The sequence below is a fragment of the Otolemur garnettii genome, unplaced genomic scaffold (genome assembly GCF_000181295.1).
Source record: "Otolemur garnettii isolate 467f Iridium unplaced genomic scaffold, OtoGar3 scaffold00007, whole genome shotgun sequence".
In the NCBI taxonomy this organism is placed as follows: domain Eukaryota; kingdom Metazoa; phylum Chordata; class Mammalia; order Primates; family Galagidae; genus Otolemur; species Otolemur garnettii.
The window spans coordinates 31,240,088-31,259,821 of NW_003852402.1; the positions used below are offsets into that span (position 1 = coordinate 31,240,088).

Sequence of the window (19,734 nt, forward strand, 5' to 3'; positions counted from 1 at the left end):
GTACATTTAACAGTTTCATTATTTAAAATTGGGATTTCATATATATTTATTTATGTGTTAAGACATATGATATATATATGTATATACACACAGAGATACAATATAGATTATGAGGTTGAGCCATATGTCTTGTTAAATGTGTAGCAAAATTAAAGTGAAATTATTTACTTTTGGAAATAAATCATAAAAAATGATTCATATTATTGTCTCGACATTACTACCCATTCACAGTGGGCAGAATCCAGCCTTTGTACAAGTTTAGGAGCTTACATTACTTTTTATAGCTGAATATTAGTTATTTGCTGATTCTAAATACAATTTTGAATAGGCATTTGAAACAGGAAAATTCATGTCTTCAAATGGTAAAAGACATACCGCTGTGTTTCACAATGAACAGGAACCTTGAGATATTTTTAAACATGGCAGACTATTCAAGATTGGAATGTAACAAAACGAATTTTAATTACATTTGCATTTTATGTATCAAATATTATATCTTTGAGCTTACTAAATTTCTGATTATCTAATTTTAAAAAGTGATGAAACAAACACTTATTATCAAAGGCATAGTCGTATTTGTTTAAGTTCATGTTGACAATAACTGGTTTCGAATTCATGTAAGTATCTGGAATTGGCCAGCACAAACCAAGGTGATGGCGATGGACCTAGAAAGAGAAGAAAGCTTTAGCCTGTAGACGCTACTTCACTGGACTAACCTGAGTGCCTACTGCCTCACTTCATTTTACTCTGTTGTTCTTCAGACCTGTGCTCGTGACACATTCTATGTTTAGTGGTTTATTACCTATCTTCCCCATTAGAATTTGAGCTTCATGAACCCAGAGACATTGTTTTGTTGACTCTATATACAAGGAACATAATCAGGAGCTCCATCAAAATTTAATCAGCATCTGTTGCTGAGTATAGAAGCTACCTGAAAAATGTCACATTCTAAGCCAAGGAAATACTAAGTGACGGAATGGAGCTTTTTGTTTCAATTGCAATTAGTTAAATGTGGTTAAAGCACACACAATGTGACCGTGTATATCAGGTGGAGGTGGAGAGCAGTTCTAGAAAGTTGAATGGGATAGATCACAAAAAAATCTTAATGTAACCATTTGATGCAAAGTAGTAATATTCTCATTCATTTGTGAAGAAAATGGTTAGGACAGGAGTAAGACTGAAATATACTATTTTGGGAAGGTGATATAATGATTCAAGAATTTCATACTAAACTAAAATTAATCTTAGGGCCAGGTGTGGCTTATGCATGTATCTTAACACAAGCCTTTGAGATCAGCCTGAGCAAGAAACCCACCCAGTCTTTAAAAAAAAAAAATACATATATATAGAAAAATTAACTGTGAATTACAGGCATGCGCCTGTAATTCTAACTACTCGAGAGGATGCATGGCTTGGGCCCAGAAGTTGGAGGTTATAGTGAGCTATGATGATGCCACTGAGCTCTACCCCGGGCAACAGAGTAAGACTGTCTTTAACCAAAAAAAAAAAGTTGGAAGAAGTGCACAGGTTCAACAGATTAGAACTTTAAGAAGTAGTAACTGGATATATGAAATAATGGAAAGAAGAGTTCAAATATCTATATGTTTACACCTCAATGAATTTTGAGTGTTAAGACTAGGGCCAGTTTTGAGTATAATAAATTTCCAGTGCACGTGAGAAATCAAATTGGCAAGTCCAGGAGACAAACTGCAAGGGCACCAAGTATAAAATAACTCATTCTGTATATAAGCAACAGTCATCTTGGCACTCTTTTTACTCAACAAATTCCATAATCAAGACAATACAGGATTGTCTCTGAGAGTCCTAACGTACAACTTAAATTTCCACGTAGGGGCTATCCACAGAAGCACACCTGGGACAGCCAATGCCTCACAGAATATACACCGGGAAACACTGCTAAGCATTTAAAGAAATAGTGGCATGTGAGGTGAGGAAATTAAATTTCTTCACTACCAATTAGAACTGCTGCAGTTTATAGAGAGGATTTTATGATAGTACCACTTCTATTGTATTGTACTGGAGGAACATCCCATGAGATAACCCACGTAAGCTGTATTTGGCCCTTACCTTAATTAAACAGCCATCACTGCAGTGCCATACTATTCCTTCAATTTGACCCTCTCTGCAACCTTCAAACCAGGACAAGAGATCATTGTGTTTCAATGTAGGCAGATTTGTTATCTGAAATGCTCCGTGTGGTATAAGAAGATGTAATGGATGCTTCTTGCTTCCTAACCCTAAATGGTAAAATCTGCTGTTAACCAACTCATTCAAAAGAACTTTTCAGACAAAAAGAGAAAATTTACCTCTCCAGATAAGTTTCCAAAACATTTAGGAATAAAGTTAGAAAAAGTATAGTTGGTTTTCTTGAAGAGAACGTAATCCAAGTGCATTAAATCCTGCTTTCACTCAAGTGCGGCACCTTATTCCAGTAAATCTAAGTTTCACCTTGGTGTACTTTACATCATCTACACAGTGGTCAGCAACCAAGGACCTGCAGACCAAGTCTAGACAGACATCTGCTTTTGAAAATAGTTTTCACAGTGCACAGCCACACCCATTCGTTTAAGGCACTGTCTGTAGATCATTTCAGAGGTGTGGCCCACAAAGCTTCAATTATCTACTCTGGCATTTTGCTGAAAGAGTGCGCCAACTTCTGCTCTGTGCACCATTAGTCACATTCAACTCTTATTTAGTGTCTGTCAAACAACTGTGCCATAACTGTGATAACTTGTTTAATTACAATCTTAGGTTCTTTACACTTGCCAATCTACTTTTGATCTCAATATAGGACTTTCTTGTTACAGTTTTAATATCCTGTGGTCTGTCTTCTCATCCCCTTGTCAACAATGTACTCCATAATGCCCTTGAGACTTTGCTTGATATGGTATTCATTGTGAATTCTTGACTTACTTTACTCTTGGTTATTTAATATAACCAGGAAAAATGCACTTTCAATCAACTCGGCTCACCTGAATGTTAAAAGGCAGTGAAAAGTTATACCTGAATAATTGCTTTTCATATACAGTTGTTAAATGTTATCACAGAAAACAACGAGAGAATAAAACCAACCTTTTGGATTAATACATCGAGTCCACAAATTTTCCATAAAGTTGATAGAAATAGATGTAATCCCAGGAAACTAACTGGAATTTGTTAGTCATTTCTGTTGTGTGTGCTTTTTAAAGTTGACCCTAGAAACTTCTCTTTGTAAATGACAGTAAGTTTTCACTCACCATATGGATTTCCGTTGATATTTGTTCCTATAAGTTCCAGTGTTTGTTCTAAGAGATCTGATAGCGGCACTGCACTGATTTCCAACAGTCCCGGGTCGTCAGGATGATGCCTTAGTACCAGGGCAATTTCAAACTCGTAATTAACTACAGAGGAATGCCAGCAATACTGTTTGTTGTTTTTCTCTACTGGTACCCAACCTATCATTTAAAAATAAATGTTTTACTACATTGTTTTTCTATGTACTGAAAATAGGTAATTTCTATTTTTATAAATTGTCTTTATTCTCTGTCAGTCGCACAGACAACACTTTTAAAATCACTGAGAAAGTTAACAGTTTCACTACTTTTTCTTAAGTCATAAAGGTTCATTTTTTATTCTGTTGAGGAATTAACCTGTTTGAATATTCATTACACAGCACCCAGAATTCTCTGACTAGAAGTTTCACCCTAATTCACTAAGAACTGAACACTATTCTAAGACATAGCACTAAAACTTTTTTTATATAAAGACTACCTTCTAGTTTCAGAACAGTGAACATATACAGTTAGTGTTCCACAATTAATTGAATTATTCCAATATATACTGAACAATTTGATACCACGTTTACTGAATGCTATTTCTGTTCCCCTTCTCACTCTTGTTGCCACACCTGGCTCCCTCATTATGCAGACTTCATTACAAAAAAAAGAAGAAAAAAACTAGGACATAGATACCATTGTAACCATAATTTTGGCCTCATTACTCACCCCAGATTACTGTACTGATGACTTTAATGGTCTGCTACTCTCCAGTGAAGCCCACCTCACTTTAATTATAATTCTATTTCTTAAAACTTTAATTTAGTTGTATCCCTGCTTATTATCTTTGAGAAGCTTCACACTCCTTTAGATGGAACACAAGGGCCCTTAACCCTTTCCGATCCTATGGCAGACAGAAACTTTAGATATTTTATGTAACCTAAAATAGACAATAAAATCAGATGAGTTCCTATTTATGTTTTTCTTTTTAAACTATAGGCCCTATCTCTAAAAATAACTAGGTGTTGTGGCAGGTGCCTGTAGTCCCAGCTACTCAGGAGGCTGAGGAAGAGAATTGCTTGAGCCCAGGAGTTTGAGGTTGCTGTGTGAGCTATAATAACCAGACAACAAAGTGAGAGTCTGTCTCAAAGAAAATAAAAACAAAACTGTAAGAAAATTATAAGTAATCCACCAACCTCTTTATGGGTGGCATAAAAACTGGATTGGAAAGGATTAAGATCTGAAACCCCTCCACTTTCAACTTCTGTAGTCTCCACAAGATGTCATACAACCTAAACATTCCAGCTGCAAGGAAGTTACGTAAAATGTCCAAAATACTCCCTGTTCTCTCTTCCTAGGAGTCCACCTAAGCTGACCTTCCTTCCTCCTTGCCAGCTAACTTCCTGGTTCTGAAGCTTTGGTACAGATGCTAACTCCTCTCAGAAGCCACCTCTAACCACTACAAGTTGAACTATGAATTTCTTTTTTTCTCCAATTGTATCCTAGGCATTTATTCCTGTTTGTTCTTACATCATACTATTACTGGACTATTTCTTCCAATGTCTAAAAGAGAGCATCGCAGACAAGAACTCTTCATTTTTGTATTGCCAGAAACTAAGAGGTGATTTGGCACATAATAGGCATTCAGAACACCCCTGTTTATAAACGCCTACAATCTTAGGGCGGGTGTTATCTTCATACTCAGCAACCTCTACAAACTTTTTCCCACACACAGAAAAAACTATTTGTGAGACACCTATTTTCAACTCCCTTGTTATATTCTTCTAGGATTTTCACCAAAAAATAAACACATATATACATATGTTATCCCCAATTTAAAAGTAATAAAACTTTTTTTTTCTTTTTTGAGACAGAGTTTCACTATGTCGCCCTCGGTAGGGTAGAGTGCCATGGTGTCATAGTTTACAGCAACCTCAAACTCTTGGGCTTAAGTGATTCTCTTGCCTCAGCCACCCAAGTAGCTGGGACTAAAGACACCTGCCACAATACCTGGCTATTTTTTTCTTGTAGTTGTCATTGCTGTTTAGCAGGCCTGGGCCAGGTTTGAACCCGCCAGCCCTGGTGTATGTGGCTGGCACCCTAACCACTGAGTGAAGGGTGCCAAGCCATAAAGACCTCTTAAAATCCCATTTTAGACTAGATCAGTCATATTATTTACCCTGATAAGAACTACGAGGTCATGCTCGTTCAACACTACTAATGTCATAGTCTACAGCTTATAAACTGCCTACCTTAGAAAAGATTCTAAACCACAGAGGACATTCTTTTTTTTTTTTTTTTTTTTTGAGACAGAGCCTCAAGCTGTCCCCCTGGGTGGAGTGCCGTGGCATTACAGCTCACAGCAACCTCCAACTCCTGGGCTCAAGTGAGTCTCCTGCCTCTGCCTCCCAAGTAGCTGGGACCACAGTCGTCCGCCACAACGCCCGGCTATTTTTTGGTTGCAGCCGTCATTGTTGTTTTGGCGGGTCCGGGCTGGGGATTCGAACCCGCCACCTTAGGTGTACATGGCTGGCGCCTTAGCCGGTTGAGCTATAGGCACCGAGCCTGAGGACATTCTTGATAAGAAATATATCGATAGGTAGTATAAACTGCTAGAGTTTACATAAATTTGATTCAGGAATTTTGTGATACACATATAAATAAAATGAACCAGATTAAAATTGATTTCTGAAATTTCTGATTGACTAGACCTTTTGTTTGTTTTACTAGTAAACACAAAATTGCATTTGGGAAGAGATTTCATAATACCAGGAATGTGTCCATTTTCATCAGGCACTGGATTCCCATCTAACTGTTCTATTTCTTTTGCTGGTATCCAGCACTCTGGAGCAGGTTTGAAGTCCTCTTCAACATTCCAAAAAAATTCTACAAAGAGTTAGAACATTATACATGGTAATACTAAAAAAAAAAAAAAGTAAAATACCGAACAGATTCAAAGTGGGAACAGCTAATGAAACATAAGATCTGATACGATATTAAAGAATTACTCTCCATTCATTATCACCACAGTATGACTGTACTTCTCAGGGTTTGGGGACTAACACTTTAAATGTTAAATGCTTGACTATTTGTATACAGAGTGTAAAAGTCTAACTGAAGTAACTAATATTCCACAGTGTATAGATTTAAGAATTAACGTACTATGAATACCTACATACACGAATCATATACATGAATGAGCATACATACACAATGAGTGTATAACTACTATATGTAATATTTACAGGCATTTTAATGTAATAATTTATAGTAGTAATTTGCCTTTGAGATTTGTGCCTGTATGTAAAATGTAAAATTGCATTTTTCTTTCTTACACAAATTGTGTTTCATTCAATATATTTGTAGTAATTTGTATGTTTTAAGATTTATACTATAATGAAGATTCACGGAAATGTTAGTAAAATATTTTAAAATATTCCAGAATATCGTTTTATGTATAGAAATACTCAATTATATTTTCTCCTAAATTGTTTAAGTTTTACAGAAATATAAAATGTATAGAAATACCATAGTAATAAATAGCCAAATATTTCAGCTATTTAAAGTCATAAAAAGTTTTAAAAAAAAGCTAACCTTTTGAGTTGTCTTTTGAATGTAGAAAATTTTTAAATCTTTTGTCAGCTTGCTTGTTAGGTTTTCTGTCTAGCCGAGCCCAAAGGTATGGCTGATCTAAAAAGTAATAGAAAAGGAAAGTATAAAAGACAAAACTTACAACTTTATTTTGAAGGATATTTCAGAATAAAGTTTTTCAATGAACAGAAGGGTCATTTGTATAGGAGAAGCAGCAATCTCAGAAAGCAAAGGGAAATATGCAATCTTAAGACCTATACCCCGCTAGCTACGCTATACCTGATATGAAAAGACTTCAATTCTTTGGCTAATGATGGGGATGATATAAAAAGCAAACCCATGATCCTGTTAGGACATTCCATAGTCATATTTTATTAGTTACTAGTATTTGTCAGAAACAGAAGCTATCTCTATGTAAAATGGAAACAGAACCCGATAATAGTATTTCACCACCCCCACCCCCAAACATTACACTGTAAGGGTTAATTGTTGCACATCTGGAATTAGGCAGAGCTGTTGTTCTAGGCGAGACTGACCGCTGTTACAATAGTAGGGAACAACAGTCGTTTTTACCTGGACTCTAAACCCCTTGCTGTGTCCTCCGCTGTAATACACATCTTTATTTTTAATGCCCTTGCTATGCTGTGTATCCTTTATTCGTAATAAGATGTGGACATTTGGGGTCCTATGAGTCTCCTTCAACAATTAAAGCTCCATCCTGGTTTAACTGCCATCATCAAGCCTAATCACACATAATGATGCATGGTAAAGTTTCTCAATATAAATATAAAAGCCTGAATAATCATTTACAGTTCTCTCAAATATATAAATCTAAAGTTTACAAAAAATTATCATGCTTTGATTCAGATATATTACTTACTAGCTATCCAGATAAATACGAAGAACCAAAATAAAATTATATTGTCATTTCCAGTTGAATGGACCTTTTGGGATTTTTACCAGGAAATATAAAAAATGCATTTCACTCACATTCATTAAGATGGCTACTATCAATGAAACCCCACAATAGTGCTGGTGAGCACATAAAGAAATAGGAAACTCTGGGCACTGTTGGTGGGAATGTAAAATCGTGGCTCCTCAAAAAATTAAAATCATTATTATACTATATGATCCAGGAATTCTACTTCTGGAAGAGACCTCAAACAAATGGTAGCAGGCTCTGAAAAATGTATTTGTTCCTCCCTTTTTGTAGCAGCTCTGTTCGTAATAGTCAAAAGGTGAAAGTCAAATTTCCATTAGTAGGTGATGGATAAACAAAATATGCTCTATCCACACAATGGAATATGATCTCCCCTTAAAAGGAATGAAATTCTGATACGTGCTACTAACATGGATGAACCTTGAGGACATTATGAAGTGAAATAAGCCAGTCACAGAAAGACAAATACTGTATGATTCCATTTTTAGGAGGTACGTAGTCAGATTCCTAGAGGAAAAACGTGTGGTTATACAAGGTGTTGGGGTGAGGAGACAGGGAGCTGTTTCATGGGTATAGTTTCAGTTTTATAAGATGGAAACAGTTCTGGAGACGGATGGTAGTGATAGGAACACAACAATGTGCTAATTAAAATGGTTAGATAGTAAATGTCATGTATTTTTTTTTTGAACAATTAAGATCGTTTTTTTATGAATTTCAGAAAAGATTTCCTGGTACAAGCAATGTGTTCAGATGCCTATTCAATTGTTCTATTTATTTTCATGGAATTAAGAGGTAATCTCACCATCCAGAAGTAATCACAGAGAATATTCCCTTTTTTCAATGCAATTTTTTTTTCTTAACATGGTTAACAATCTCTATTTGAATTGTTACTTCTTTGAAAGTACATTAAAATAAAAAAATAGTGATATTGCCAACTGTAATAAAATCACTGACATCAATGCTAGGATCAGGGCAAAGAGAACAAGCATTAAGAGTCAGACAAACCTAAGTTCCACCGCCAGCTCAGCCATTCATTAACATCAGTCTTGGACAAATGATTTAAGTTCACAGAGTCTCATTTTCCTTATCTGTGAAATGGAGAGAGGCTTCTTGTACAAATTAGAGATAGTACATATGAAGCATTCGTTACACTACCTGGTCCTTAATGAGTATTAAGCATTAACTTCTTTTCCTTCCCCAAGAAGAAAAATACAAAAATATAATAAAGTAAAATATAAAATAAGAAAAAACAATAAATAAGTAAAATATAACAATTGTGATTTCTTAATCTTGCTACTGTGAGTCTCCATGGATTCATGAACATCAAATGCCTCATTTCATATTTATATAATTTGTAAAGTGATTAAAAAAGTGAGTTGTGTTTGTAATAAATGTAATAGTTTTACTTTACCTTTGTAGGTAGTCACATAGCAACATGTTCCATCCACCTTTTCTGTTGGAATTGCACTGTATATATCTGCATCCAAGGCCTTGTGACTTACAGCCTCAGTTGCCAAAACTTTAAATGGCTTAAAAGAGAAAAAGAGAAAACTGGTTTGAGATAGCTGCCTCTGTACTTGGTACCCTTCACCTGAAATATCCTAAATTTCATTAATTGTAAGCGATATTCTGTTCATCCTTCAAAACAATTGAAAAATATTCTGTGAAGTTTTGAATGATTCCTTTGATGCTAACACAGCAGTAACCTGGTTTTCTACACAAATCTGTAATTATTCACATGCTGCTTTATCCGCAAGGACTAAGCACCAGAAACCGCCCTGTGCAGCACCAGTATGCTTAATCGTATAGTTGACAATTATTTTCTAAATGCGGACCATGGATCAAGTATTGTCCTAAGTACTAGAAATAGACAGGAAGAAAAAAGCTCTTGCCTTTGGTGAAAACTGAATTTTAATGAGGGAGATAAAAGAGACAAAATGCATAATACAGTGTGAAGTGTGACCGATGCTAACACAAAAGACAAATGGAGTCAAGAGAGGCCGAAGCCTATTTCCGACATGGTGGACAGGGAAGAGCTCTTAGAGGAGCAACATGGAGCAGATTTGAAGTGAGGGAATATCTGGGAGGAACACGGCCTCAAGTCAGGAGGTTTCTTGATGTGCTTGAGGAATACAAGGCAGCCTTTTCTTCACAGCCACCTGCCTTCCCCATGCAGTTTCATGAACCTTTTACTTGAAAGTTATATTCAGGAGTCTCACTATGTCGATCTTCAAAAACTCTGCGATCACTCATGTATCAAAGTTAGCACATCGAGTTTGTGAAAGGCCTTGTCCTACAGAGTATAAAAAAGGAATAACACTTGAGAGCCCAAATGTGTGCACTCCAGTAAATACCACTCCACTGATGACCCCAACTGGTCTACTATCCCACCTTAAATATGTTACACTGTATACTTCGGTACCTTTTCAGATATAAGTTTTGTATAATGAGTACTCAAGATTTAAGACTGATTGTAGTTCATTCATGTTTTTACCATAACAGTTTTCAACGTTGAAACTGCCAAGAGTCACTTGCCTTTTTGTTTTTCCTCAGATTTTGCTTAGAGGGCGCTCAGTCATTGTTCCTTTCAGCTTTGTGAGTAGTAAACTTTACATATTTAATTTATGGTTACTATTAGGAAGACAAAAGAACAGAAGGATGGAGGGAAAGACAGTTTCTCAGGTTCCTATCAACTATCTGTAGTTTATTTTCATTTCTGAGATTTATGCAACTGTTTTACAGTCTTAATCTGAAGTAATACCAACTTACAGTTATTAAAGCAGAAATACTATTTCAGTCAAGTAAACTAGGAAATTAGCCCATTCTACTACATTTAGTACTTTTAAGAGATAACTGGGAATTTATCCCTGAATTATGACACTGGTATTAGTGCATATTAATTTAACCTAAAGTAACGGAGCCACAGAGTCTGGACCACTAGTAGTGTGAGTGTGTCTCCATTAGAATTTATCAATGATCCCAGGGAGGAGATTACTCTGCCCATAAAGTTCTCAATGAGTACAAACACTCCATCCTTAGAATCATCTACCATTCTTTGCTATTGACATGTCAAAAAATCAAGAGAAAACATTTAGAGGTACACAAAGCTCTCTTCAAAGAGTTTAGACTATTACTGAAAAAACAAGGCATGTTGTAAAAAAAGTGATAATGTCAAATGGGTATACAAAAGTAATAATGAATATCAAATATCCTCTATACTATACAATGGAAATCACTAGGATGACTAAGTTGATCACAGATTTCACAGACAGGGCCTCACTTGAAAAACTAAAAACACTCTGAAGGTGATCCCAGCAGAGTGTTTTCGAACGAAAACATAAGAGACAGGATTGCTGGTATGTTTACAGGATGAAATCAGATTTTGCTAAAACAGAGACTTCACTTTGAGAAGACTGGAGGGTAGACTGGGCCTGATTAATGAGATACCTTGAATTATAATTAAAAATTTAGATGCTAGTCTATAAACAATACTATCAGTTGTTCTTAACTCCGGAGAGGTAAGAAAAGAGGCTTATTTTTGACTGGGGGAGGGTACTTTTACAAACCATTGCCCTCTAACATACAAAGTTGAAAATCACAGATAGAGTGAAACACTTAACACAGATGGCACCATTTCAAATGGATCAGGGCTGGTAAGGCTAAATAAAAAAGACTGATAACGATTGCTACAGACACTGAATAACAACGGGGATTTAGACAGGGGAAGAACAGGGTGATGATCATTCCGGGTGTCAAGTAAGACCAATCAAATAATGCAATAAGCGGACATGAAATGATTAACTCTAACAGTAACAGCAGTATAAGGAGAATGAAAAGATCAGATACTATAAGACAAAAAGCAAGGCGAATGGAAAACTGCCATAAAATAATGTGAGGGTTCATTCTTTAATTCCACAAATATATATCCAGTGCCTCGGTGTCAAGTCCTAGAAGCCAGTACTAAAGATAACTGAGAGTCTTTTCCTTAAAAGCCTTTTAGCCTAGAACAGGCGTCCTCAAACTATGGCCCGCGGGCCACATGCAATCCGCCTAGGACATTTATCCGGCCCACCAGGTGTTTTTGCGGCCCCTGCCTGTCCTGCTTGGCGGCCGACTCGTCCCAGGGCCCGCAGTCCGGCCCTCCAACGGTCTGAGGGACAGTGAACTAGCCCCGTTTAAAAAGTTTGAGGACCCCTGGTCTAGAAGATACAAAGACGGGTATCAGTGATGAGGTGGGGTTGATTTCAACTGGTCATGCTGATTTTGTATGAGTTGAAGCACCCATCTGCTACTACTAAGTCCTTGATTAGTAGAATATTAATGAATTATCCTGAAAAGGGTTACTCAGTATTCACTCTAGCATTCCTTAGGGCCCACGGTACTTAAAATACCTTGCTAGAATAGAAAACTTCGAGATGGAAAACACCAAGGTTAGATCAAGTGTGTAATTACTGGGAATAATACATGAGGTCTGATGTTAAGCGACCTGATTAGGCTAGGTGTCAACACTGCTACTGGTTTTCTGGTGAGAATAGGTAAACCAAGTATTTTAATAGCTCCACTTTCTCACCACACTCTTCAAAAAAAGCATCCTGAGGGGTTTTCTCCATGAATTGCTATCCTGAGAATAAAGGGATGTTATTTCGGAAGTGGGTTTTCAATTTGTCTGCAAGGCAAGGGTTGAATCGCCCGATTAGGGAAAAAAAAAAAAAAAGTCCTCTCGCAGATTTCCTCCCAGGTAACTAATAAGCACAAGGACTCGGAGCTCAGGGCGCGCGGGACTCCCACCCCAGACCTCCCGAAGCAACCTGCAAGCGCGCCCGGCCTGGGGGCAGCGCCAACGCGCCGGCCGCCCTCGCGGGCTCGCAGCAAGCCGGCGCCGCAGGGAGGACGCCACGCGCGGCTGCCCCGCCGGCGCGGCCCCGCGGTACCTGGTGCTCCCTTTTGGCGGAGGGCTCCTCCTTCACCTCCGTCACAAACACACACGGCACTTTCCGCTGCACGGAGCCCAAGCGCCTCATGCTGAGTCCGGCAGAGTGCTAGCGGAGAAGATGCGCTCTTGAACGGCGCCCGCGCAGGCGGGGAGGGAGCGCAGCAGCCGCCAGCCCCCGGCGCAGGCCACTCCCCCTCCGCGCCCAGCGACGGCGGCTGCGCCCGGCGACGCCAAACCCAGCGCGAGGGATGGGCGCGCAGCCCGGAAGCGGCCGTGGGGGCGCGGCGCCTTCTGGGAGTTGTAGTGCGGGAGCGGAGGCGCCGGGCGCGCGCCCACGTGCGTGCCCCGCAGGGTTTTGACAACCAAGTAAATACTGAGATCCGCTTCTGGAGCGTGTGTACCTAGCCACACCTAGTAACCGATGATAGTTTGAAATTAAATAATACAAGATTGTAAGTGATGACCACTTCGGATGGCGGTTTAACACCATGCTAATGAAACCTCGTTGCCTGTTCTTTTTTAACAAGTCCATGGGAAAGCTCTCTAGAAGTTTAGTAATATCTACTTTCCCAGATTCCCAAGCGGAATGAAAATTGGTTTCCCAGGAAGAATGTCAGAAAACGCTGCAAGTTAACACCTGGCGGGATAAAAGCTACCTGTTGAACTACGTCTAACTGTGTAGCATATTGTGGTCGAAGTTGCTTCTGATGTTCTTTGCGGAGTGAGTGCGAAGTTTAACCTTAAGACTAATTCAAAACGATAGAAATCCCAACGATCGGACTTCAGTCTCAAGTTCTTCACTGGACTCCTATTTACTGAAAGACGAGCTCCGAATGCGTACAAATAAATGGCTTGAGTAGTTGTAGCTGTCAGCTGCAAATCTAAAAGCAGCTTTGACTTACTGCTCAAAAGAATATTACTAAGTAATAAGACAATGTTTGAATAAAATAAATATTAAATATTTAGTATCTATCTCAGAACAGCTAGAATCCTCAGCCTGAAATTGTAGAGGAATTTTAACTTGACTGCCATCCTTGCCGTGTTAGGACAAAGCCCAGGTCTCATTTCTTTGTCTTAATCCGCATATTTTATCCTATAGTCCAGCATTTTACTGAATTAGTCCTTGGAAAAATTAAACAACTATATCTCACTTGGAGGTATTTGGTAAGGAGTTTCCCGTAGAATGAAATATCCCTTTAAAAAAAGTTCATTGTTTTATGATTGCTGGATTAAGAGGGGAGGTAGGAAGAGATTTGGCGTTTCAAAGTGTTTATTTTCTTTTCTGCTGTCTTTTATTTTTTCACAGGAAAATACAAAAAGTTCTACAACCCACCACCCCTCAAATTTCCCCTCCCCCCTAAAAACCAGAAAACAAAAAACCCGATGCTGACTGTGTGATAGTAGAACAAGAAAGCTCTTAGCATTTTATATTCAAGAAGCTGACTTCTTTGTTCCTCCACAGGAAACCGAAAAAGCACCTTGTTGGGAGTCTCAAAAAGTCAACAATTAAATAACCTTCACAACTACCAACTGTCATTTTCCAAACTGCCACAGAATCTTCTAGGTCCAGCATTCTGTCATTTCTGAGAAATTATCACCTTCTAAAACCTTCCACTTGCTCTTTGTAGTAGCAGCAAGGCTAATCATCCCTCAGGAAGCACTCTCTGTTTCCACCCCTCATCAGTGACTGGAGCAAAGCTTCTGGCAGAAACACAACAGTCCAGCTCAGGGGAGAACCAGAGGACCAATTAACAGTTACAAATCGGACTCTTAACCTGATGGGCAGCAGCCTTCAGTTGTGCCTGATTGTCATAACCCTGAAGAGTCACCAAAGAATTGCTACCAGTCACTGTACTTAAAGTGATATTACAGTATTAAAGGGGCAAACGATTTTCTTCTCTGATATGTTAGCACTCTAGCATGCACCAAAGATGAAAACCACTCAACCTGAGCCTGCTTTGGTCAACACAAAATGCTTAATAGAATCTTCAGCCCTGCTCGCAGCTGTGGAGACAAATTTCCCAGCACTCTTCATTGTAATCAGTAAAAATCCTCCTGAATAGGATCATAGCTCTCTGTGAATGAAATTCGCAACAGGAAAGAATAGAAGTGAAGAGAATTAGAAAAAGGAAAAAAGATGTGGAAAAGACAGAGAAGGAAAAGAAAAGTTTGCAAAGGAGGAAAAAAAATAGAACTCCAGGCATTCTAAAGACTCCAAAAATGTACAGATCTATTTAATGAGCTCTGTAATGACAAAAAAAAATCTTTTCTTATGTGAGCTTGTCCAATTTTTGCTGTGTCTACTGGAATGTGGCTGTTTACATCTGACTTGAAGAGGTAAAAACATTTTCTCAGCCTTGGGGAAGGGTGAAAATGAAAACTTTTTTTATCCATTGTAAAACATGAATTCTCACAGTGATTTTATGATGTTACATGTAATCATGCAGTAATGTTTGATAAAAGTATCTGAAAATAGTACAATGAAGCTACAAATTCACAGGTAGAAAGGGAATTTATTTGAATGAGAGACACTTAAACAATGTTTCTTAGAGTTGTTTTTCCCAATATGCTATGTACTTAAGATGAGTGCTTTGTTATTCTAGAGTTAAAAGGTAGGACAAAACACGGTGAAGATACATGTTTTTCTATGTAGGTTGCTGAGATTTTCAAGAGTTTAACAAAATCTTCATTCTCTACTTCTTCATGTCCAATAAGACCTAGTTCTTTTATATATATATAGATAGATAGATAGATAGTCTTATTTATAGGAGAACAACTTTATCCAGAATTTTAGTTTCCTGTTTTATTTCCTATATTTTTATCCTAAAACATTGCATTCAAAAAGTTTATAGCAGCTTAGGCTGTTTCACTAACCAAAGTGGGAATCCATACTTGTCTTAATCTTTTAAATTTCCAGTTAACAATTTACGCCAATTCAAAAATGTATTTTTATGTAATGTAATCTGTCATTTTTATGGCATCTTTTAAGTCATCTATAATTAATATTTTTAGGAACTTTACAACTAGGTTTTAATTCTTTTCTTTCTTTTTTTTTTGGGCTGGGGTTGGGTTTGAACCCTCCACCTCCAGCATATGGGGCTGGTGCCCTACTCCTTTGAGCCACAGGCGCTGCCCCTAATTCTTTTCTTAAAGCTTAAACATAATAGGTAAATATGATACCCATATTCCATGATAACAAATGCAATTATTTAAATATGGTGCCATGCATGGGACCAGCTCTGTAATCCCAGAACTTTGGGAGACTGTAAGGGAGGATCACTTGAAGCCAGTAGTTCAAGACCTGCTTCAGTAACATAGCAAGACCCTAATCTCTACAAAATGTATTTTTTTTTTTTTAATTAGCTAGGCATGGTGGCATGGGCTTATATAGTTCTAGCTACTCCACAGGGTGAGGTGGAAGCATCACTGGAGCCCAGAAGTTCGAGGTCACAGTGAACTATAATCTTGCTACTACACTTAGAGCCTGGGCAACAGAGGAAGATCGTGTCTCCAAAGAAAAACAAGGACACGAAGCTGAAGACCTCAGTAACTGCTGATTGAAATGTCTCGTCCCGGAATGAATATTTCAGTTTGTTTTCAACAAATGTCCAAAATCTTCAAGCACTCTGGAACCTTTCTGCTATAAGAAAACGCTGCTCCTCCTTTGATAAGACATAGCTGGATAGAGCTACAAGATGAATAAGTAGTCTGATTTATTCTCAGGTACTTATTAATATATCACAATCTCAATATGATTTTTTTTTTCACAAATCAGTGGCTACCAGAGAATCCATATTTAACTCATTGCATTTAACATCATGGAACATGGGTATCGTATTTACCTCTTAGGTTTTAAAATTTTAGTTTTATGTCTAAATCATAGAAACAAGACGGTTTAGAAAATTGCCATTTCCTTGTGAAATACTTATTACTTTTTAATTATGAAAGTATAAACTAGTTTACTTTCCATATGCAATCATAACATCAGAAGATGAAACATACCATCTTATTTTAATCTACTAGAGTTGAGTAAGGGAAATACAGTATTCACTGAGGTCAAGTGGCTTACAGTTACATGTGAGGTCATTTATGATGAGCAAACAATGGATTAGGTAATAATGAGGAAAATTCTGGAAGTCTGAGTTTGTGTGCTTACTAGCAACCACTTTCAACATTTCTGCAAAGCTAGAGAAGGTATCTTGTAATTTAAATTTCTTTAAGAATTATCTATTTTGTAATATACTGTCAACAGGAGGTCAGTTTTAAAGGAATACTGCTGATAGCCTGAAAGACTGTGGAAAAGAAATTTTTTCCCCCTTACACACTGATAGTTCTTATATTTGCATTCCTGCAATTCTTATATATATATTTAAAAAAAAAACACATTGGATTAGCAGCAAGAGAGTTGAAAATGGCAGAAGTTGGGAATGACTGCTATTTCTTTTTTAATTCCACATGCATAAAGGTAAATATTGTACAACTTACAGTACTTCACATGCTTAAGCCTTCTAGTAGAATGAAAGAAGATATGGCAATGATTTGCATTCCTTAATCACAATTTACTATTTTCCTACCAAATATTTATTATGTGTAAAATCTGAAGTGAAATCCTATGTATTTTGGAATACTGAATTTCTCTGAGAAAATCGGGGAGAATTAAAATTATGAGTTGTTTGAAACTATCCTTGTCTATGCCAGTTACATGCCTGGAGCTTTTTAAACTTCGTGTAGCACTTCCGTTTGTCCTATTGCTCCTTCAGACATCACATCCTAATATTTGAACATTATATGATACATCATATTGTTTTGGTTCATGTGATTTCATTCATAACAATTCAAATAATCCAATTCAGGTCACTATTGAACTTAGTCTAGTAAATCTAATTGTTTCCCTATTACTGAGTTTTCTCGGGTCAAAAGTCAAAGTGATGGAAAATAGTGTATTTAACTATAATAAAAAAGAAAAACTAAAGTGATATAAACAAATCGGCTACATATGAATTTAAGTTTATAAAATTAGGAAGATGTTTCACCCATGGAATTAGGATTCATGGATCTCAATAAAACCAAATAAATGTAGCAACACACTTACTGAGTTTATTTATGTCAGGAGCTTCATGCTCATGCTACAATGAATCTGATTAAAGAGATGATGTATCTGGTTTGATGTATTTCATATCTGTTAGGAAGCCCGACAGGATTGGCTAATAGAGACCATCTCCTCCATTAGAATATGGCCAGTGAGTCTTACCAATTTTGTCTGGCTTTCTTCAGAAAGGTAAATTGAGTCATTCTGGCGTTGGACTGTGATCAAGGGTATCCCTGACCTCTTATATCTGTATTCTTAGTGAACCACACGGATTAACTGATAACAGAAAGTAGCATTTTATCAGTGACTTGCAGTACGTCACACTATTTGATCTTTAGATTACGTTGTCACTTTCTCACTAAAGTTAGACTAATTTGCTAAAACTTAGACTTATGGTCTTGTATTGGCAGCGTGTGTTTTGTGATTCTAATTTGATCTGCTCATATTTTCTTTATTAGCAACCTGTTGCTGTGAACGCTAACGTGAATATGTCGTTAATATTTTCTATACTGTCTACTTTTTTCTTTTAGGGTTCCCAGTGCCGATTCCGACACTGTGAAGAGGCCCTTGGTAGTGACACTGTGTGCTCATTATGGAGAGAGAGGAAATGTTTAGATCCACTTTGCAGATTTAGACACATGGAAATGCAGGTAGAATTTATTCAGCCTCATCATTCTTGTTAAAAGCATTTCCCTCTAATAACGCTGGATTATACTTTTACAAAGCCATAGGAAAAAATCACTTTTCCTGTATTTAAATTTAGGCATTCTGCACTTTGTTCAACTTAAAAGCTTAGAAAAATGGAGGAACACATCTTAGAAATATCCATTGCACTTTTTAAACAGCGGGGCTTAGAACTCTTGAAAGCCAGAAAACACACATGATCCTCAACCAGTAGTTGCAACTGTTTGTGTCACATAGCATTGTGTTACTGTAGCATGTTGTACTTACTATGTAGATGGCATCTAATCATTACATTCCCCCCCCCCACCTCCTTTGTCTAGCAAAACTGCAGCATTTCATGCTTCTGGGAAACTCAACCTCTTGGTTGTGTGAAGATTAGTTGTATCTTTTATCACAGCAAACCTCGAAATATCAATGGATTATTTTTGCCACCAAGTAGCAGTGAGTATCTATTTTTTTGAATAACATGGACGTGCCATATTATAATCTGGTTTGGGAGTAGTAGCATAGAATGACATATTAAAGAAAGTGTGACAAGGGGAGCAATGCTGGTGGCTGATTTGGGATGATCCGTCGTGAATCATGAGATAAAGCTTAGCATGAGCCACCAAGTAGCTAACAAGATGAAGTGACCAGAGAAAAATTTATCCAACTATTTGTGTCTAAAATGGATTTTCTTTCATCTGGAAAGTGAGACGGCCACTGACTTAAGTAGGAGGAGATCCCAGCAGAGCATCACACAGATGAAGCCAAGGTCAGAGGTCTTGACCTCACTGCTGCTCCCTGTGATATGTGGAAACCTATTATCATAGGTGGGGAGAGCAAGGGCATGCTCTGGGTTACACACTTCTGCTGCTAGCAGAGAGCCACACACTGTGGTTTCTCCTAAGACGTCAGTTGTGGAGAAAATGCAATCCTATTGCTACAAAGGCTGTGGCATCATTCAGTCTAAGTAGATGACTAAGACACTACAATGAGGTAAACCTGAAGGTAGGTCCTGGGAAGGGGAGAGGGAAACCTTGCAGAAGTTAGAGCCGTTAGGTTTCCATGTTGCTGTAGCTAATCTATTGCTATGGCCACCAAATTTCTCTGCTCAGATGGTTCTAGAAATGAACCTGTAGGATATGTGTCCTTCAGGAGTCGAAAATTCAGCTTCAAGTAAACCTTGGCAAACGCATGACTTAAAATTGGGTTTCCCTGCCACATTTTTCTGGAAAACTCT

General features: G+C 37.6%; 2 protein-coding genes across 4 annotated transcripts in view; one reads left to right on the plus strand and one right to left on the minus strand.

Moving 5' to 3' along the window:
- Positions 1-440: 440 nt before the first annotated feature.
- Positions 441-13,031, minus strand: CUNH12orf29 (chromosome unknown C12orf29 homolog). Of its 2 annotated transcripts, none has more exons than XM_003783373.3 (7): positions 12,738-13,031; positions 9,218-9,335; positions 6,870-6,965; positions 6,045-6,161; positions 3,258-3,455; positions 2,089-2,258; positions 441-665 (listed from the first exon to the last, which is right to left on the minus strand). In XM_003783373.3, exons 1-7 carry the CDS (start codon positions 12,825-12,827, stop codon positions 477-479), a joined length of 978 nt encoding a protein of 325 aa, XP_003783421.1. In that variant the 5' UTR covers positions 12,828-13,031; the 3' UTR covers positions 441-476. The 2 variants fall into 2 exon arrangements, with proteins under 2 accessions (XP_003783421.1, XP_023365080.1); XM_023509312.1 differs by having other exon boundaries at positions 3,258-3,401; positions 12,738-12,945.
- A 3,848-nt stretch (positions 13,032-16,879) lies between these two features.
- CUNH12orf50 (chromosome unknown C12orf50 homolog) overlaps positions 16,880-19,734 on the plus strand; it is a 34,463-nt gene continuing 31,608 nt past the window's right edge. Inside the window, exons 1-3 of one of the 2 annotated variants that reach the window (XM_003783374.2) lie at positions 16,880-16,933; positions 18,359-18,478; positions 18,833-18,953. In XM_003783374.2, the coding sequence (XP_003783422.1) occupies positions 18,467-18,478; positions 18,833-18,953 (133 nt within the window). In that variant the 5' untranslated portion in view covers positions 16,880-16,933; positions 18,359-18,466. Of the gene's footprint in view, positions 17,205-18,358; positions 18,479-18,832; positions 18,954-19,734 lie in introns of both variants that reach the window. The other variant, XM_012814201.2, reaches the window with a different exon arrangement.

Coding starts and splice junctions, on each gene's coding strand:
- CUNH12orf29 (XM_003783373.3), bottom strand. CDS start 12,827: ATGAGGCGCTTGGGCTCCGTGCAGCGGAAAGTGCCGTGTGTGTTTGTG. Junction 3,456..6,044: donor TGAAAATGGACACATTCCTG/GTATTATGAAAT, acceptor TTTAAATGATAG/GTTGGGTACCAGTAGAGAAA. Junction 2,259..3,257: donor TATCAACGGAAATCCATATG/GTGAGTGAAAAC, acceptor TTTACCATTTAG/GGTTAGGAAGCAAGAAGCAT.